We start from the raw sequence: 20,583 nt of genomic DNA, 5'->3' as shown, positions 1-20,583 counted from the left end.
AGGAGTGATGCTTGCAGCATCCAGACCAGCTCTCAACTAGGACCAAAAAAGAGAGGAGAGCATGAAGAGCGCGCGGATCGGGACTTGAAGCTACCATAACGGAACACAAGGATTCTTGAATTCGGTTGGAAAGGTGTTTCTTGACATGTGGCTGAGAGAATCTACAAGAACTGTTTCCAATGCATGACAGCTTCATAAACAGCTTCCTGACAACTAAGCTTGAGCGAGCACCTTGCAGCCGTCTTGGCTACAAGCCTTACCTTTTGACTCTGTGAACAGGTCAAACGACATCTGTCATGCCTGCCGGAGTCAACGACCCCGAAAGCATGCTAAGCTACCAGGTAAGGTACTGTTTACTCATCAGAACTTAGCCACGGCTATTAGAGCCTAAGAGAGCTTACAAGAGCTAAACACATGAATGTTGGTGATGTAATTAAAAGTACCTGACAGCCTTAACCTAATTTTTATTTTTAATCCTGAAGGGTTATTCAAAAATAGTCACAATTAGTATCTTCATTTCCCACACGCAGTTAATAAAGTTTCCAATGCCCATGTACCAATTGTAGCATAACTGAACGAAATCATGAATATGATATTCCTGCCATATTAATTTGTCATGATGGTTCATTTTTTGCTATGATTATGATTTGTCAACAAATACCACCTCATATTGATCCACGGGATACAGTTTGCCCGGTGTAGTGTTATTCTAAAAGGTAAGCACGTGTGGAATCCTCAGTGGAGAGCTTTATACAGCTGTAAACAAGTGTAGAAATTAGGAGTTTAACGCTGTCATGCATGTTTAGGGATGTCATGCATGTTATAGGACACAAGGAATAAGTAAATAGTCACGTTACCTGGGAAATATAATATAAAATAAATAGGCAACATCGTTATTTTCGTTTATTCAGTGTAGTCTACAAGCTATAATTGACTGAGGTTTGTATTTATAAATATAAACAGAAAAGGCAGAATATAACGTAAACGTGCTTGTTTTCATTGTAATATTTAACATTACAGCAATGTGTTGTAGCATTATCAAGTTCATGTATAAGTTAATTGTGTCTGATAACACTTGTTTACAAAATGTTCTCAATTACCCTCAAATGACCTTGGCGCCATCCTGATTCCATAAAACACCGCGATTGCGCGGTTACAATGGTCAAATAAAGACCCTTTGTCGATGTGATTTTTTTGAAGTATGGAGATGGCGACATTCATTAAATGTCGCTTATGCATTAACATTAAAAATATAGCCTGTGTCAATACGGAATCAATCTGGCGTGGTCACCTGACAAGATACGCAGTTCGGAGCAAGAAATGCAGTAGAAGAGTATATACACACTTAAGCTTGAAGCCAGGAGAAGGTGATGAAAACACAGGATCAGGAGGGTGTTACCAGTCATTAAGTACAGTACATATAACATGGATGGCACTAACATACAGTAGGTTATAAGAGAACAGATCCAATTTAAGTGGTCAATGTAAAACATGTTTGCTGATAGATCAAGGAGCGTCCTTCCTAAACAGGATGTCTTACCATCCATGTGATTTTCTTTTCTTTGTGAGGTTAACCTGCTTGTATGATATTCTTGTTATAATATTGTTTGTTTAAATGGAAGTGGAGACTTGATTAGAGTCAGACTGACCAGAAAGGACAGTATGTGGTGTCCTGGGAGAGTGGCAATGAATTTAGACAGAGGGCCAGTATTAAAGGCATGAATATACTGCATCACCCCTCTGGCTCTCTGACACCTAGTCCCTGTATTGTCCCAGAGCTTTTTGTGTACTATTAGGTTTAGCCTGAATGTTGCAGAGGTGACCCAATATTGACCAAGATAAAACCTTGTGATTTTGTAAATGGGCATCTAATTGATAATTAACACAAGGCAAGCAATGTTCAGAAAGTGCCTGTGTCTGTGGAGAAGCGTGGTAAACAAGCAAAACTGCAGTACAATTATATCATGAAAACAGCCAATGAACCGACAAAAATAGGTTAGTTGGGGGCAAAGAGAGAGTGAGAGAGAGAATAATATAGAGACCAAAAAGTGTGTAATTGAACAGTCAGTGAGTAATTCTGCCCAGGTTTTAGCAGTTATAGCAGCACATCTCATCTTCTTTTCCCTCCCCTCTTCTCAACTGTCTGTTTCTCTAATATTTACCCACTCCTCCATTGCCTAAACTTTGTTAAGCAGCAGTGGCAGCAGTAGTAATATCAGTAGCAGCAGCAGTAACAGCAGCAGCAACAGTAACAGCAGCAGCAACAGTAACAGCAGCAGGAACAGCAGCAGCAGCAACAGTAACAGTAGTAGCAATAACAGCAGCAGCAACAGTAACAGTAACAGTAGCAGCAGCAGTAACAGCAACAGTAACAGTAGCAACATCAGTAACTGTAACAGCAGCAGCAACAGCAGCAGTAACAATAGCAGTAGCAGCAGCAGTAATAATAGCAGCAGCAGTAGCAGTAATAATAGCAGTAGCAGCAGCAGTAGCAGTAATGATAGCAGTAGCAGCAGCAGTAGCAGTAATGATAGCAGTAGCAGCAGCAGTAGCAGTAATGATAGCAGTAGCAGCAGCAGTAGCAGTAATAATAGCAGTAGCAGCAGCAGTAGCAGTAATAATAGCAGTAGCAGCAGCAGTAGCAGTAATAATAGCAGTAGTAGCAGCCAGCTGGGTGCCCCTGCGGCCCCTCACACACACAAGCCAGCCTGGAAGTGACAGGCCCAGTTGTCTGAGTCAGGATCTGTAACACTGCTGTCAGCTCAGTGTGCTGCTGTAGGGAGAGAAGAGGGAGCAGAGGAAAGGGAGGGCGGGAATGTGAAGAGGAAGAATAGCAGAGGAAGGAAAGGAATAGGGAAAATAGTGGAGAGAGGTGGGCACGGAAGTATAGTAGTATAATAATATACACATTGAAGAGTATAGATGAGTATAATAGGTGTACTGTAAGATATGTCATTGCAATTGTAAACATTCCTGACACCTGGTTGTTCCTGATGTGTGATGATGCTCAACAGGGTTGTAGCAGATTTGTCTCTACTCATTATGGTGTTGTCACCCTTGTATTTCGTTGCACTTACTTTGGTGTGTGTGTGTATGTCTGCCCTGATACTGAAGGGGAGGCCAGTCCAGTGAGTAGAGCAGACGATGCTGTTGGTCTGGGAGGCTCTGATGGGGGCTGGCAGTCATCCTCTCTTTATCTCAGGCCTCGTTAGATACATCATGCTGCCTCATCCTTTCCCAGAGGAATCACTTTCTGTCCGCCACAAATGAATATCCCCTCCCTTGGTTTGGGTTGAGTTTGGCATCGATCAACTTGATGATTGCCATGCCTTGATGTTCAGCCCACATGTATTGGGCAGTATTGTCTCATATTGCATAATCTTAATATTTGCATTTCATTATGCATCCAGACTTAATTTACATATCAAATATCAACATATAATATGGAGATGACAGACATCCTCACAAAAGGAACCCACTCATCATGTTTAGTCATATAACAGATTTATTCAAGTAATCTGAAATTCATAATCCTTAGACATTACATTCTGCATTATAAGTTTCCAATAGTGATCAAAGATTCAAGATCCTTGAGACATAGCTGTCCTGTTAGTCAGTGCCTCAAGACCACCGCAACAACAGGTTGAAGAAAATGCTGTTGTCCTAGCCTTGATATGCATTGTTAAATGATGAGGGAGTGTGTGTGTTTGTGTGTGTGTTGGTGTGTGTTTGCGGCGTGTGACTGCCAGCAGCAGTTAGCGCGTTAGAAACTCAAGGACAGCAAGCCATTTAATTGCTTGGTGCAGCGGGATGTGGTGTCATAAGATGCGTGGAAAATGTCTACGGAGTCATGCTCCCTGAGGTGCTGCAGCTGTGATGGGCCTTGGGGGGTGAGGTGAAGGTTAGGGTGTGTTGTATTTGGTTATTTATTAGGATCCCCATTTGCTGACGCTGTAAGAACAGACAGTCTTCCTGGGGTCCAATACAAAAAACATACATTTAACTTCCAAATATATACAATTAATCATTCAGTCGACATATGCTTTACAAAGATCCAAAAATAAAACCCAAAAGAATATTTTCTATAAATAAATACAACATCAGGAAACAAGATGAATCATCTACTGTTTGTTCAGTCATTTAATTCCATAAAATATTTTTGCAATCGTTTTCTTGAAAATAGCACTGTTTTTTTTTTTTATAATGTGATCTGGAAAATAATTCCATTCAGTAATGGCTCTTTAAATGACAGTATATTTGAGGAGCTTTGTCTTAGAGATAACCTAGAATAGTTTGTCTGGTCAGATGGGAATGTTTGGTTCTGATGTACACAACATGTTCGGAAAAATATTGTTGTTTTTTGTCATTTAGGACATTCCTGAAGAAAATCTGAATACTGGATTGTAATCTGTTTATTACAGGAAGCCATGACAGATTTCTGTCCATTTGAAAAACATTTCAATCACATGCATTCAGCACCTAGGTGATGCAAGTAAGCAAGTGGCACCTCAGGTTCCCTTTGGGCTTGTCTTTAATTAGTTTGGCCTAATAAAAGGACACTAGAGGTTAACCCATTACCCTCTTAAAATAGAAAATAACTGAATGACAGCAAATATAGTGAGCATGCTGTTAAGCCAGTAACATTAATGAGCTGTGGCCAAACCCACACTTGTCATCAATGGTTCGTTATAGTAGACAGTCCTCACTGTCTAAATAGAGAAAGACTAGGATATACAGGCATCTGATATCTGTGTTCATTTATGAGTGCACCATTGAGGTTCTGTAATGTCAATATTGTGTAATCCTAGTCTCTAATATGTATCCTGTCCCCTGCCTCCTGGTTCACTCCCTGGTCCCTTGCCACCCTAAAAGAACACTGACCCATTCTCATACCCTCCCCCTTCATTTGCACTCAACAGAATCAAAGAAATTGATCAGATCTAATGGCCTTTTTTGCTGTGACTAAAAGCTTTGAGTAGCTCGTTCTCTGGGTGGGTGTCTGTGTGTTGCTGTCCAGCACAGCATCCAGTCCTGCAGCTGATTACCCAGCATACAACCCAGGCCCACAGATTGAATAGCTGCCATCATTCACCAAACCACAGCTGCACAGCCTGATAACACAGGTTGTGTGTGTGTGTGTGGACTTGTTTAGCTATTATTTGGCGGGCCAATAGTCGGTTTCAGGTTAGGTGTCTTTGGTTAAAGTTAGGATTGAGGTTCCGGTCAGGGTAAGCCTTAAAGTTAGGTTTAAGGGTTAAGGAAAACAGGATTTTGACTGGGACTAAATTGTGAGTTTCCACAAGAATTGCAATACAAACTTGTGTGTTCGTGTGTTGGTGTCTCAGTGTCTCCATACAGGCTGCCTGAGATGGAAGTGCAAGGGGCAGAGAGACAGTATTGTGACAGACCGTTCAAAATGCAGCACCCCCGAATGAGGTTTTAATGAGGTCTGAATTTGAATTTGATCAGGTCACCCAAAAATGAATTTCTGCATTAATTAGCTCTTCGTCATACACATTTCCCTTTCATCCCAGTTCATAACTCAAAAAAGATGTGTGGTACAGGATTTATTCTGAAGTCCTTTTCTTAGCGAGTCAAATTACTGTACATTACTGATGTGTTTCGGGTCAGCCCGTGAAACTAGGAAAAATGTGTCTGAATCCTGTATTCCGATACAATACACATTACGGATATGCACACACAGATAAGCACACTGAAATACACACCCTGTAAAGCTACAATTGCTACAATAACAAATAAAGTGGGTTAAGAAAAAGGATCTCCATCTTAAGCTTCATCTCTCAACTCAGTGTAGTTGTTCAAAATACTGTGTGCTGACTGGATATTTAGATTCCCAATTACAGTAAAAAGCCAGTGTTGGCACAGGCACTGGTGTAGGGAGTTGTTGAAATGAGTCCACACACGCAGACACATTTAAAGAGGAAGCACAAACATACTGTATGCCATGCCAGATGCTGAAGGGCTGGCCTGGCTGCAGAGGTACTGTGATCCATCAAGGCTGTCAGAGAGATCCTGATTAGTTTATGTCCATAATTTAGGATCTAAGGTGCCTCTGGAGATCACACACACACTTGCGCGCACACACATACACATACATATTGCAGATCCCGTATAGCTCTTGTCTGGATAGACTGAGACCACACCCTAGATTAACATTACTGTAAATTTTTCAGTTAATAGTACATGCATATAATTAATAAGCATTGATGAACTGTGGAGGTTGCTCAGTATAGTTCAAATGTAGTACAATACGGGTGAACTTGAGATACGGTAGTTATCATGACTCTCTTATCTGATTGTAGCTTATAGTGGCCTTATGTGCTTGTGTGTGTTGTTCATAGTGCTTTGGTGTAGGTCAATAGTATTGACATGGGATTGTCCAATAATAACCGGATGGGGTCATTTCACTGGCTGGCCAATCAAAAAGAGTTGGCTCAACCTAAATATTTTCTGCAAATATAACTTAAATAGACTACATAACCTTGATTCCTGACCCAAACCCATAGTTCCAACATAGTACTCACTTTACACACACTTCTCCTTACTAACACACTTATGTTTTGTTTTTCTCTCTTATCACACACACAAACACACAGTATAAATACTGCCCCCCATGGTTCTCAGAATGCTAGCTCTGAGCACATGTTCACACACTCGTCTCCGTGTAGAGTAGGAGGAAGCATCCATATTCATGAGAGCTTTATTTACACCTCAGTGTGTGCCACAGGTCTGTCAAAGGTTGCATTACTATGGAGAGCAGCCGGTAGGATGAAAGCACAGTGATAACCGACCCGCACCTACACACTTCACCACCCAGCAATTGCAACTGAGCTAATAGTGCATTTTAGCCTACCAGATTATTACGTCAACCCCTCTACATGAGATTTAACACTGATGGCAGAGCACTGAATCAAAGTGATTCCAATATCAATAATATGCAGTACAATTAGCTACTGTAGACTGGATTGAATACATCATTGGGAAAGGGTGCTATACAATGGTTGGAACAGGAATGGTAATGACTAGATAGAGATCAGTGCAACTCCTTGGAGACAGATGTGGTTGCTGCGCAGACCGCCCACATCCACCCAGCCTACTGGACTGGACTGTGGACGTCATCATGGGGGGGGGAACTTCACAACACCCATGACTCCTCTGGAGCTGAACTATACTCTGTCTCTGTCTTATTCTCACTCTGTCTCTCTCACTCATTCTGTTAGTTACACTCTTAAAGAGAAGTACAGAAAACATCAAATTGATTGCCACTTGACTGATTTGATTTTTTTCTTATGATTCCCTTGGTCTCTGAGACTAGTCTGTCATAAGTCCATCTCTCACTAGTATGAATTGTAGCCATAGAGTAGCCTAGATTTGCGTTATCTCTGTTTGTCACTCTCTCTGTGTGTGTCTCTTTGTCAGTGCTGCCCAGTGAAGGCTTTGATGCCTTTCCGTAATAGGATCTCAATTATGGGTTTCTGGTTCCGGGCTCTTAATAACTTCCTATAATGGTTTTCTCTGGTCATAATGACCTTCTACAGAACACAACTCTTCATCATGGCTGGCTGTGCCTACCATATGTGTGTGCGTTTTTGTGAGGAGGACTGTAAAACAACATGTAAAACATACATATATATATATATGTATATCCATTTAATATCCGTATTTTCATGGTTGGGTTTGAGTCATTTCTTTCTTGTCTGTGTGTGTGGCTCCTTCAGAGGCCTGATGAGGAGGTGGTGGTAGACCAGGGAGGGACCAGCTCAGTCCTCAACATCCACTATGAGAAGGAAGAGCTGGAGAGTGAGTACCAGAAACCTGACCTCACAGACCAGCTTTGTATCCTTAATAAGTTAATAAAACTCTGTCTTTCTCTGTCTCTGTCTCTGTCTCTGTCTCTCTCTCTCTCTCTCTCTCTCTCTCTCTCTCTCTCTCTCTCTCTCTCTCTCTCTCTCTGTGTCTCTCTGTCTCTCTCTGTCTCTCTGTCTGTCTCTCTCTCTCTCTTTCTCTCTCTCTTGGTGAGTGTGTGTGTGTCTAGCCAGACAGGCAGGCTCATGTTTGTGTTGTTGCATCTTTCATGAGGCTATACAGCATTCCAGACCACCTTTTTGATCTAGAAAGTGCCCATGTCATTCATGGAGTATTTGATTAATAATGCATCTTGCAGGTACACTTGAGAATACCAGTGGGGGCCTAATCTGTCATCGCTGATGGAGCTCACACACACACACACACACCCCACACACACACACACACACACCCCACACACACACACACACCCCACACACACACACTAGTAGCACATATTCCCACTATCCGTAGATGAATGGTACAGTCTGGCTGGTGTGCATCCAGCACAGTAGTTCTGGTTTCTCCCCAGCCCAAATATACTGTCACAAGATTTGGTCTGTTTTTGTTGTTGTCAGCAGCTGTCTGGTCACTGTAATTCAGTGAACACTTCCTAATTCACACACAGGCACACAGCTTTCATTCACACACAAACACTTTCTCACACAGACACACACACACTACCACACACACACTACACACACAACTTTGCAACATGTGTCTGCCGAAGCCCTGGTGCAATATGTTTAATTCATAAATGTTTGCCTAACAGATATTGGCTAGCTAGATTACGTAACAGGGTCGGCTGCTTTCCTGGTGGTTGTATTTTTGAACTGTAAATGTCATTTTTATTCTTGCTGTTTTCTCTCAGTGCTATCTCTAAATGTATCAGACATACAGGATCTTAAATGCTGTTGTTTTCTTGGCCATTGCTCTGTCCTCCCTCTCTACTGCTCCCTCACTGGGATGTGCTGATGGAAGGACTAGACCAATAAAACCCTCACGTTCCACACTGCTCTGCTCCTTCCTTCTATTCCTATGCCTTAACCCAGTGGTTCCCAACCCTGGTCCTCGGGACCCCCTGCCCTGCGTGTTTTAGATGTTTCCCTGCTCCAACACACCTGATTCAAATGAATGGTCGTTAACAGGCTTCTGCAGAGCTGAATAACGACCCATTCATTTGAATCAGGTGTGTTGGAACAGAGAAACATCTAAAACATGCAGGACAGGGGGTCCAGAGGACCAGGGTTGGAACCACTGCCTTAACCCATGCTTTATTTCTCTCTCCCTCCTTCCCCCTCTCTCTCTCTCTCTCTCTCTCTCTCTCTCTCTCTCTCTCTCTCTCTCTCTCTCTCTCTCTCTCTCTCTCTCTCTCCTCTCTCTCTCCCTCTATCTCTCTCTCCTCTCTCTCTCTCTCTCTCTCTCTCTCTCTCTCTCTCTGAAGTAAAAAAAGTTGTGCATGAAGTTGTGCTCAAGGCAAACATGTTTTTTAGAATACTTCATCAGTAGAAGTTCTCCTCTCTTCCCTTCCTACTGTATTCTGGCCCAGGCCACAGGACTCTGTTTGTGGGGGTGCACATGCCCATGGGCAGGCAGAGTCACCGGCACCACAGGCCCCACAGCTCGCGCCACCGCAAGAAAGAGAGGCGGACCAGCAGCACTCCCAGCCAGCCGCAGGAGGTGGAGGGAGAAGGGTCCTCGTCTTCTCATGGTAGAACATATAACTCATAAATCCAATAGCCTAATGAATCACTCTATGAAAGGGGATTCTTTTGAAGGACTGCGTTTTATGTATTGAACATTTCTAGAAAATGTGTTATGTCATGCATGCAAGGCGAGCCTAAACTGTAAGTCCATGTTTCAGTTCTGGTGGAGGGCAGTGGTTGTGCACTGTGTCGATACAGCCTCAGGCCAGGGCAGTGGCTCTAATCCATCCATCCATTTCACACTCACACACACATGCAGCCAGCCCTGCAGGCTTCAATTGACAACCCCGCTAATTAACCTCCCAGAGCAGGATGTCACTCAAACACACAGTATGTGTGACTGTTTGTGTGTGCGTGTGTGTGTGTGTGTATGACCGAGATTTGCCAATGGGAAAAAAATATTAAGTTCACAGTCTGTCACCAGCCAATCAGCAACAGTGAAGCTAACGATCAATACTTTTTCCATCAAACAAGTCAGTAAAACCTGTAAGACTTTATTGATATTTAAACAATTTATTCTCGTTCACCCACAACATAACCTCCCTCCCACCGGTCTCTCCTTCTCCTCCTCCATCTCTCCCCAGACACGCCCTCTCAAAGGGTGCAGTTCATCCTGGGGACAGAGGAGGACGCGGAGCATGTGACCCACGAGCTGTTCACAGAGCTGGATGAGATCTGTGTGAAGGAGGGCAAAGATGCCGAGTGGAAGGAGACAGCCAGGTCAGACACCTCTTCCAGCTAGGCGCTCATGCATCCAGCACCCTGCACTGAGGGTTTAACAGCTGCACCTCTCAATCAAATACCCTGTCCATACATCCCCATTCTGCTTTCTGCTTCTGAAACTGACATTTATTTGTGGTTATTTGTGAATCTTGGTGCTCATCTCTCACTACTGTCCCCCTGCCTCACCCCCTGCCCCGTCCCCCTGCCTCACCCCCTGACCCGTCCCCTGCCCCGTCCCCCTGCCTCACCCCCTGACCCGTCCCCTGCCCCGTCCCCCTGCCTCACCCCCTGACCCGTCCCCTGCCCCGTCCCCCTGCCTCACCCCCTGCCCCGTCCCCCTGCCTCACCCCCTGCCCCGTCCCCCTGCCTCACCCCCTGCCCCGTCCCCCTGACTCACCCCCTGCCCCGTCCCTCTGCCACACCCCCTGCCCGTCCCCTGCCCCCCCTCCAGGTGGCTGAAGTTTGAGGAGGATGTGGAGGATGGGGGGGAGCGCTGGAGTAAGCCCTACGTGGCCACCCTCTCCCTTCACAGCCTGTTTGAGCTGAGGAGCTGTCTCATCAACGGGAGTGTGTTGCTGGACATGCACGCCAACAGCATCGAGGAGATCGCAGGTCAGTTGCACACACATTGAGGGCCCACTTAACATACACTGGAAATGGTCAAATCATATATCATCAATAATCATAGTGTTATACAGTATTGGAAAATGTGGAGATATGTTATATGCCCATTGTAATACTCTGCCACTGCTCAAAAGTTTGAGAAAGGTTTCTTTGAATGAAATTCAAATGACCACAGCAACTAGACATACCAACTAGTACCATGCCTAATCCAAACCCACAAGCTTTCAGTGTATCAGTACCTCTCTGCCTGCATCAGGTCTGTTACTTTATGGTGACTCACTGCTACTGTGGCTATTCAAAGCATCTTCAAAAGACAAAACACAAACTCCCTGAATGACTGGAGAAGTAAACTGTTACTGTCTCTAACACACACACACACACACACACACACACACACACACACACACAGTCCCGCCTGTCAGTCCGTCTGACCTTCCTGATGGTTAAGCAGGTGGACTAAAGGTGACAGACAGGTGCACAGACTGAAGGGGTGACTCTCCTCCCTCATCCCTCTCTTCCTCTTCTCCATGTGACACCTGCCACCCGCACCTGTCACGTCCACTCTCTTCACGAGGGATTAGAGAGAGGCCGAGGCCTAGACAAGGGGATAGACAACGAGGTAGAGAGAGAGAAGCAAAAGTTGAGATTGAAACAAATGAGATAAACGAGACAATGACGAGCAGATGTAAAGTTGATGTAGGTGTGCCGCTCCACTTGAAGGAGATGCAACGAGACACTGCGGTGGACTGTCTGCTCCACTTAGTCTTCCTGTCTGTGTCCTTGCTTCTGTTAGCAGAGCAGTTGAGACTGGAATTGGAAATGTACTCAATGGCCTTCAGGTGTGCTTAGAATTACAGCCAGCCCCATAGTGTGTGTGTGTGTATATTACGGCCAAGGTGAAAGGGAGTGTTATTGATTAAGGAGGAATGATGGAGAGATGGGGCATGAAGAAGGGAGCGAGGAGCAGTAATTCACTTCTGACTCAGCAGTTTCGGCCTTCGGATGACAGGAGGGTGGAAAGGCAGGGAGTGGATGGACAAGAAATATGGAGGGATTTTGATCACAGAACATGTCTTTGGTTAAATCACACACACTCAAACACATGCACATATTCACACACACACACACAAACATCCTGCAATTCACCGAGGATACACACCATCTGTGGAGGCATTTCCTTCGGCAGGCTTCCCATGGTGTATTGACACATTCTGCTTTCTTAACACATGACATATGATTGAGTTACTGAGTAGAGTAGTAGCCCTGGTTAGAGATTTGCCAGTTTGAACAGGAGGGTGACGTGCGCGGGGACAGTTTATACCGAATGGTGGAGCGTGAGACTTCATGAGTAGCGTGTCCTGTGCTGCAGACATGGTGTTGGACCACCAGGAGGCGTCCCACGAGCTGGACGACAGCGTGCGTGTGAAGGTGCGCGAGGCGCTCCTGAAGAGGCACCACCACCAGAACGAGAAGAAGAGGAACGCCCTGATCCCCATGGTGCGCTCCTTTGCCGATGCGGGCCGCAAGCAGTCCGAGCCCCACAACATGGACAAGGCTGGTAGGTAGAGAGATGTGGGGGAGGGGGGGGTGGTGTCAACCTCACCTTAACCTTAACCCAGCTGACAGAATTGGGAATAGGTGTGAATATCAGGCAGACCCTAAAGGGTGAGGGACAGAGGAACAGAGAACACCTAACCTAATGTCACAGTGGCACTGGAGCTGGACCGTCGACCTCAAATCTATTCAATTGTTCCCACCAGATGGACTGTATTGACAGAATACAGATTGCAGCATTTTATGGATCGTTTCAGTCCCTTGGCAGTGGACCAACTGTGCAGAGGAAATGTACTGAGTCTGCTGTACTTACCCCGACCACCCCCCCAACCTCTCCCCTACACACACACATACACACCCTCCCCCTACACACACATACACACCCTCCCCCTACACACACATACACACCCTCCCCCTACACACACATACACACCCTCCCCCTACACACACACATATACACCCTCCCCTGCACACAAACATACACACCCTCCCCTACATACACATACACATACACATACACACATACACACCCTCCCCTACACACACACATACACACCCTCCCCACCCCTACACACATACACACCCTCCCCTCATCCACAGGTCCTGCTGTCTCCCCCCAGCCTCCTCCCTCCAGCGTCGAGGTGAAGAACGGGGCCAACCCAGACAGTGCCCAGGTAGACCTTAGCAAGGTAACCTACTCAGTCCTCACACACACTACTCTCCATCCCTACCCTGCATGGAGTAGCCTTCATATGATCCACTAGACCAGTGCTGGTCTTGGTGTGTGTCAGAGGGAGGGGGAAGGGGGCATGATAGAGACGGACCTGAAGGCCTGAAGGCCTGACACATCTGCTGGCATCCATCTGCAGCGCCATCCAGAGACCATCTGGGTCACACAGCACCGCCTAGGGGCCAGCAGGGGAAATGAACATGGAAATGATGAGTGAATACTTTTTTGTGGGGTGGTTGTGGTTGCGCCAGATCACATACTTACTTCTTGCATAGCTTAGTCTGCAGCCCCAGAGGGCACATCTGTTCCCAGACCTGAGACAAGATAGAAAACATCATTTTAAGGGAAATAAAAGTCCAAATAACTTACACACACACAGACCAATGCACACACACCCACTGAAACAGACAGTGTGAAAGAAACATGCCCATCCGGCCAAACAGGCATGGATGGCATGTTAGAAAGAGTTCCCAGTGAGTGGAAGTCAGCCTCGCTCTCTCTTTCTCGGCAGGTGGACATGCACTTCATGAAGAAGATCCCCACAGGAGCGGAGGCCTCCAACGTGCTGGTGGGAGAGCTGGACTTCCTGGAGAGACCCATCGTGGCCTTCGTCCGCCTGTCCCCCGCTGTGCTGCTCACTGGCCTCACTGAAGTCCCCATACCTACCAGGTACAGCCACAAGGAGGGAGGAAGACACACTGTGTGTGTGTGTGTGTGAGTGTGTGTGTGTGTGTGTGTGTCACGGGAGGAGGAGAATCTGAAACAAAGGGGTGTATGAGTCACTATAGTACATGCTTATGGATTTCTGTAATCTGTTTACCTGATGCATTGTAATGCTGACGATAGTTATTACGAGGAGTTACAGAGTATGATTCTAGTCATTCTGACCGTACTGAAAGGTTCCTGTTCATCCTCCTGGGCCAGGATGGAAAGGCTCAGCAATACCACGAGATTGGCCGCTCCATGGCAACCATCATGACAGACGAGGCAAGGGCCCCTCCCTCATGACTTCAGTCCCACCGTCCATATCCCCCCCCCCCACCAGATCTTCTCCTAAGCGGTGCTGTCCTTCCATGGTAGATCTTCCATGACGTGGCCTACAAGGCCAAGGACCGAGAGGACCTGCTGGCTGGGATAGACGAGTTCCTGGACCAGGTGACTGTGCTGCCCCCTGGGGAGTGGGACCCCTCCATACGCATCGAGCCCCCCAAGAACGTCCCCTCCCAGGTGACAATGACAGCTTTGGCATTGTATGACATGTACTGAACACTCACTGCTCTCAGCGATTGAAATGTGACTTCATACATTGCTTTCAGATGCATTTGACAGAAGTAGCAATGTAATGATTTGGCTGCGTGTGCATGTGTGCATGTGTAGGAGAAGAGGAAAATGCCGGGGGTTCCCAACGGCACCACCTGCGTGGTGGAGGAGGAGCTCCATGCCGAGGACCATGGTCCTGAGCTGCAGAGAACAGGAAGGTAAGATGGCCGCTCCGCATCACCACAGACCTTACAGGCTCGCTTTCAACTGGTGCTTACTGCTGCTCTCTCCTCTACACACACTCTGCTGCTCTCTCCTCTACACACTCTGCTGCTCTCTGCTCCACACACACTCTGCTGCTCTCTCCTCCACACACACTCTGCTGCTCTCTCCTCTACACACACTCTGCTGCTCTCTCCTTCACACACACTCTGCTGCTCTCTCCTTCACACACACTCTGCTGCTCTCTCCTCTACACACACTCTGCTGCTCTCTCCTCTACACACACTCTGCTGCTCTCTCCTCCACACACTCTGCTGTTCTCTCCTCTACACACTCTGCTGATCTCTCCTCCACACACACTCTGCTGCTCTCTGCTGTCATGCATGACCCCTGCCGCTCCTCCTGGTTAGGTTGTTTGGAGGTCTGATTCTGGACATCAAGAGGAAGGTTCCGTTCTACCTGAGTGACTATAGAGACGGCATTAATCTGCAGTGTGTCGCCTCCTTCCTGTTCCTCTACTGCGCCTGCATGTCCCCGGTCATCACCTTCGGAGGACTGCTCGGAGAGGCCACCGATGGGTGCATTGTGAGCACACACACACACACACACTATGATACTGTGAATGTGTCCACATAACACATAATACTGGGTCTGTCCTGCTGTGTGTTTGTAGAGTGCCATCGAGTCTCTGCTGGGTGCGTCTATGACAGGGGTAGCCTACTCCCTGTTCGCTGGCCAGCCCCTCACCATCCTGGGGAGCACAGGCCCTGTGCTGGTCTTTGAGAAGATCCTCTACAAGTTCTGCAAGTCAGTGCTTTCTGCGTTCCCATACTCCACATGATATCCAGAACTTTGCAATAGTAGTTCTTCACGCCTTGGATTTGTAGGATCAAATTCCTTTTGTTCATGAAACACATGAATGCCTGCTCTTCTCACCCATCTCTCGACTGTCTCTCTCCCCCCCTTTCTCCATGTCAGGGACTACGGCCTGTCTTACCTGTCTCTGAGGACGTGTATCGGCCTGTGGACGGCCTTCCTGTGCCTGGTCCTGGTTGCCACGGACGCCAGCTCGCTGGTGTGCTACATCACGCGCTTCACCGAGGAGGCCTTCGCCTCGCTCATCTGCCTCATCTTCATCTACGAGGCGCTGGAGAAGCTGATCCACCTGGGGGAGCTCTACCCCATCAACTCACACAGCAACCTGGACCAGCTCACCCTCGCCTAGTGAGCACCGCCTCCGCCCCATCAAGTTGGTTGTCCCCAATTATACGAGGGGCCGAGATCATTAAGTGTGCAGAAGTCAGCCTTGCCCAGACACGACTGCGTGCCGCCCTCCATCCTTCGCAACTTCCAACTACAATGCCCCATCCTCCTGAGAGATCTCTTGTTACTGGCCTGTGCTTCAGAGATGAGGCTTATGTCTCTGTGTCTTCTTCATACTGCCATCAATTCCACAGCTGTACTGAACTTGCTGCTCTTACTGCCCTGATACCTGTGGTGATGCCAGTGTAGGATCTTGTCACATTGAATACTCTGTGATGTACCTGGGCTTTCTTTCTTTGTGTGTGTGTGTGTGTATGTGTGTGTGTGTGTGTGTGTGTGTGTGTGTGTGTGTGTGTAGCTGTCGGTGTGCAGAGCCTGGAGAGCCCAGTAATGCCACTCTGGAGCTTTGGAGTAAGAGGAACATAACAGCTTCCACTGTGCCCTGGGCTAACCTCACTGTCAAGGTAACCACACAGACTCACAACAACACAGAAACAAGAGCCTCTCATTACATGATTACATTATCTAAATATTTGTGCAGTATTACATCATCTTATGTAGCGTTATGAACACAGTATGTACACTTTTTAAGTTTTTTGTCTAAGGATTTGAAATATCTCCTTTCTTTGTTTGATGTAGGAGTGTGTGAGCATGCAGGGCCAGTTTGTGGGCACAGCGTGTGGCCACCACGGTCCCTACACCCCTGACGTGCTCTTCTGGTCGGCCATTTTGTTTTTTGCCACCTTCTTGATGTCCGGCTTCCTCAAGCAGTTCAAGACCAGCCGCTACTTCCCAACCAAAGTATGACTGTCAATATCAACAAGTCAGAAAGTAAATTTTTCCCTGCAATATCATTTATTAATATCATAGATTTGTTTTGTTTTGTTCAGGTACGATCGATGATCAGTGACTTTGCAGTCTTCCTGACCATCGTGATCATGGTCCTGCTGGACTACTGCATCGGAGTGCCCACTCAGAAGCTGCAGGTGCCCAGCAAGTTTCAGGTAGGACATCTTTATTTACATCCAATGCAACTGTAATATATCCTCTGATAAAGCATTACTGGGACTCCAATAGTGCACATACAGTATAATACATACGTTAATATTTCATGTTGAGAAGATGGAAAACTAAAATGGGAACTGTGAATCATAGTATGTGCACCACAATATGATTAGCGACATATTATAGTCAGTTCAACTTCTCCCCCATGTGTGCTGCATGTTTGTGTGTTGGTGTGTGTGTGTGTTTGTGTGTGTTGGTGTGTTCTACCAGCCAACGCGAAACGACCGTGGCTGGCTGATCAGCCCCATAGGAGAGAACCCCTGGTGGACGGTCCTGGCTGCTGCCATCCCTGCCCTGCTCTGCACCATCCTCATCTTCATGGACCAGCAGATCACTGCTGTCATCATCAACCGCAAGGAGCACAAACTGCTGGTGAGATACCAGCTGCTGGCGTCTGGACCACAGCCTGTCATGTTCACCTAGAACGTTCATACAGTACCAACTTCAAATATTGTATGTGGTTGGTTACAGGAGCTCAGCTATTTGATTATTCAGTCTTAGTTGCTTGTCGAATCCTGACCAGCCCCCTCTCTCTGAGTGAGAGACAAATACTGTACTCCTCCTCTTTGGAGCCTGTGTGTCTCACAGGTGTGTGTGTGTGTGTCTCCCCGCCCCTGCAGAAGGGCTGTGGCTACCACCTGGACCTGCTCATGGTGGCTGTGATGCTGGCCGTGTGCTCCATCATGGGCCTGCCCTGGTTCGTGGCGGCCACCGTCCTCTCCATCTCCCACGTCAACAGCCTGAAGCTGGAGTCGGAGAGCTCCGCCCCGGGGGAGCAGCCCCGCTTCCTGGGGATCAGAGAGCAGCGCTTCACCGGCCTCATGATCTTCATGCTCATGGGCTGCTCCGTGTTCATGACCGGGGCTCTGCAGGTGCGTCTGACAGCTGGGCTCAGCTCAAACGTCTACTCTAACCTCACTGAGAGCAATCCCCACTGCTCGTGGGACGTCCTCCGAAACTCTGTCACGCTTCACTTGTTATCCGTGTCCGGATTCCTACCCAGACATATGTACTGCTCACTGGGGTTCCCAGGGGTGTAGCATCTCGACAAAAACCCACGCTGTGCCAGTCTTAGTGTGTGTTTGAGTCTGTGCGTGTCTTTCATGTGTTGCAGTTCATCCCAATGCCAGTCCTGTATGGAGTATTCCTTTACATGGGAGCGTCTTCACTGAAGGGCATCCAGGTAGTACACACCAACACACACCCACATGCGGATACTGTACCAGGTACTACACACCAACACACAACTGTTGTGTGTACTAGGACACGCTGGTGGACAGTGTTTATCTCTGGTGTGTAGTTAGTCTGTCAGTGGGAGGGTTCAGGTCTCGGCTCTCCTGGCCTACTTACAAGCTGCTCTCTGGTTTATAACCTCTATGGGGAGAAGCTCAAGTGGGCCGAGTCCCCTGCTATCAGCTGTCTCCTTATTCTCACTCTCTCACCTTCTCTTTATTACATTTGGATCACCTCTCACTTTCTCCTTATTACATATGAAAAATTTAAATGTTCTGTCTTGCCCGTATCTTTCTCATTGTTATTCCACTCGTTTTTCAAATGTGCCGAATCTCCCACAGGATGAGCCGTCTGGTCTTCATCTGTCTCTGTCCTTCCCTGTTTTGTCTCCCTCAGTTATACGACCGCCTCCTGTTGTTTGCCATGCCGCCCAAGCACCAGCCAGACTTCATCTACCTGCGTCACGTTCCTCTGAGGAAGGTGCACCTCTTCACTGTGACCCAGCTCACCTGTCTGGTGCTGCTGTGGGTCATCAAGACCTCGCCCGCCGCCATCGTCTTCCCCATGATGGTACAGCTGCTCTGACGCTCCCTCACGTCCCTGTGTGCTTATGACATCACCCACACTGAGCAGCACAGTCCTGCTCCACTGAAGCTAGGCAACGCGGTGTTAACATCGAACCTAGGGAGTGGTCGGGCTGAAAGACATGGCAAGAAATGAGATTGTTTCAATGGGAAGCCATGCTTTGTTGAATAGTCCGTATCCTTGTCCATGTAGGTGCTGGCTTTAGTGTTTATCCGCAAGCTGCTGGATCTTTGTTTCTCCAAGAGGGAGCTAAGCTACCTGGATGACATCATGCCAGAGAGCAAGAAGAAGAGGCTGGATGATGCCTGCAAGAGCGTTGTGGAGGTGCTTCACTTACAGCAATGAAACAATTGTTCAAGTGGTACCCAGCTACACATGTAATTTGAGAGCGTGTGTGTGTGTGTGTGTGTGTCATATAGGAGTCAGAGGAGATCTTGGGGACAGCAGGAGAAGATAAGACTGTAATTCAGATCCCCATGGAGGAAAGCAAGCTCCTGCAATCTCCCAAGACACATGACCCCAGGTAAATACACACACACACAGAATGCACACAGAGTTACACTGACATTAATTAATTGGTTATATGATGGCAGGTAAGACTGAGAGCAGAGTATTGTCATCCTCCTGTCTGTCTGTCTGTCTGTCTGTCTGTCTGTCTGTCTGTCTGTCTGTCTGTCTGTCTGTCTGTCACTCTGTCTGTGATGTTTCATCCTGGTCGGTTTTAAAGAGCACTGCTTGTTGAGTACTAACACCCCAGCCCCCCCCCCCCCTTCCCCCTCCCTTTCCATACCTTCTCCTTCTGACCCCGCCTCCCCAGGTGTGACCCCTCTGATATAAACATTTCTGATGAGATGTCTAAAACCACCGTGTGGAAATCCCTCAGCTCCAACCAAAAGGACGCACGCACAGGGGCCGCTAAAAAGGCAAGGCCCTCCTCCTTCTATGTTGTGACGTGTGGCCCTCCTCACAGCTCCCCCTGCTACCTCTGACCCTCTGTCCCTTCTCCTGGGCTGTCCTGCTGTTCTCAACTCACTGTTGATTTGGGGTGTTTGTGTCCATCTCTCTTTCACTCTCGTCCTGTGTGTGTGTGTGTGTCAGGATTGACGATCTGGAGTTCATAGACCAGTGAGTGTGGAAGCTGTTGTCTACGGATGCTCTGACCCACCCACTTCCTGAGGCCGTGACCCACACACTCAAACCACTGCCCCCTTCTGTTCCAGCGATGGTACTGCACACGCCCTCCTGAACCCACTTACTACTTTACCAGTTCCTAACACAGCACACCTCACTGTTGCTGCTCTTGCACATCCTGCCCAACACAACATCACACACAAATCCTCCCTCCTCCAGGTCAAAATCATTTCTCACACCAACCCATTAGCTAGTTCTGTATAATGAATACTCCTTGTATTCAAATCCAGGATTTTCCAGTAGCACTGTTAGTCACTTATTTTAATATATTATCACCATTTTTTCTGTGCCATAACTGTGGTCTCAGTGGTGGTCTTGTAAAATTATTTTTAGATTTGAATGAAAATACTGGATCACTAATATAGAGATCTATCTTTGTGCACAATGTCTGTGTTGATTCTGTGCAATATGAAAGAGACCTATAATGACCTACCATGAATGAGTGCCATCACAATATTTCTATAAGAATTATACTTAATGGTCTGTGGTCATGTAAGGAGTTGCTCATCTTCAGAATGTATGGGATGTGTGTGAATGTATTGATACTGCTGTAGCTGTTGT

The 20,583-nt window shown here is 47.0% G+C and overlaps 1 protein-coding gene across 1 annotated transcript; it reads left to right on the top strand.

The window, feature by feature from the left end:
- The first annotated feature begins 279 nt into the window (after window positions 1-279).
- Window positions 280-19,820, top strand: slc4a8 (solute carrier family 4 member 8). Its single transcript, XM_047026644.1, has 24 exons — window positions 280-341; window positions 7,740-7,821; window positions 9,416-9,577; window positions 10,157-10,292; window positions 10,747-10,907; window positions 12,289-12,477; window positions 13,074-13,162; window positions 13,715-13,872; window positions 14,103-14,190; window positions 14,284-14,430; window positions 14,581-14,681; window positions 15,096-15,270; window positions 15,359-15,492; window positions 15,664-15,909; window positions 16,307-16,412; window positions 16,588-16,749; window positions 16,839-16,952; window positions 17,224-17,385; window positions 17,634-17,885; window positions 18,128-18,196; window positions 18,643-18,816; window positions 19,024-19,155; window positions 19,251-19,354; window positions 19,649-19,820. Exons 1-24 carry the CDS (start codon window positions 297-299, stop codon window positions 19,818-19,820), a joined length of 3,360 nt encoding a protein of 1,119 aa, XP_046882600.1. The 5' UTR covers window positions 280-296.
- The last annotated feature ends 763 nt before the right edge of the window (window positions 19,821-20,583 follow it).

This window comes from Hypomesus transpacificus, chromosome 9 (genome assembly GCF_021917145.1).
Source record: "Hypomesus transpacificus isolate Combined female chromosome 9, fHypTra1, whole genome shotgun sequence".
In the NCBI taxonomy this organism is placed as follows: Eukaryota; Metazoa; Chordata; class Actinopteri; order Osmeriformes; family Osmeridae; genus Hypomesus; species Hypomesus transpacificus.
The sequence above is the reverse complement of the archived record's forward strand: the minus strand, read 5'-3'. Positions and strand labels throughout refer to the sequence as shown.

What these genes read in the sequence shown, in the direction of transcription:
- slc4a8 (XM_047026644.1), top strand. Translation starts at nt 297, where the DNA reads ATGCCTGCCGGAGTCAACGACCCCGAAAGCATGCTAAGCTACCAG. An exon ending in CAGCATCGAGGAGATCGCAG is followed by an intron (nt 10,908 to 12,288) that starts GTCAGTTGCACA and finishes CCTGTGCTGCAG; the next exon opens with ACATGGTGTTGGACCACCAG. An exon ending in GAGCTGCAGAGAACAGGAAG is followed by an intron (nt 14,682 to 15,095) that starts GTAAGATGGCCG and finishes CCTCCTGGTTAG; the next exon opens with GTTGTTTGGAGGTCTGATTC.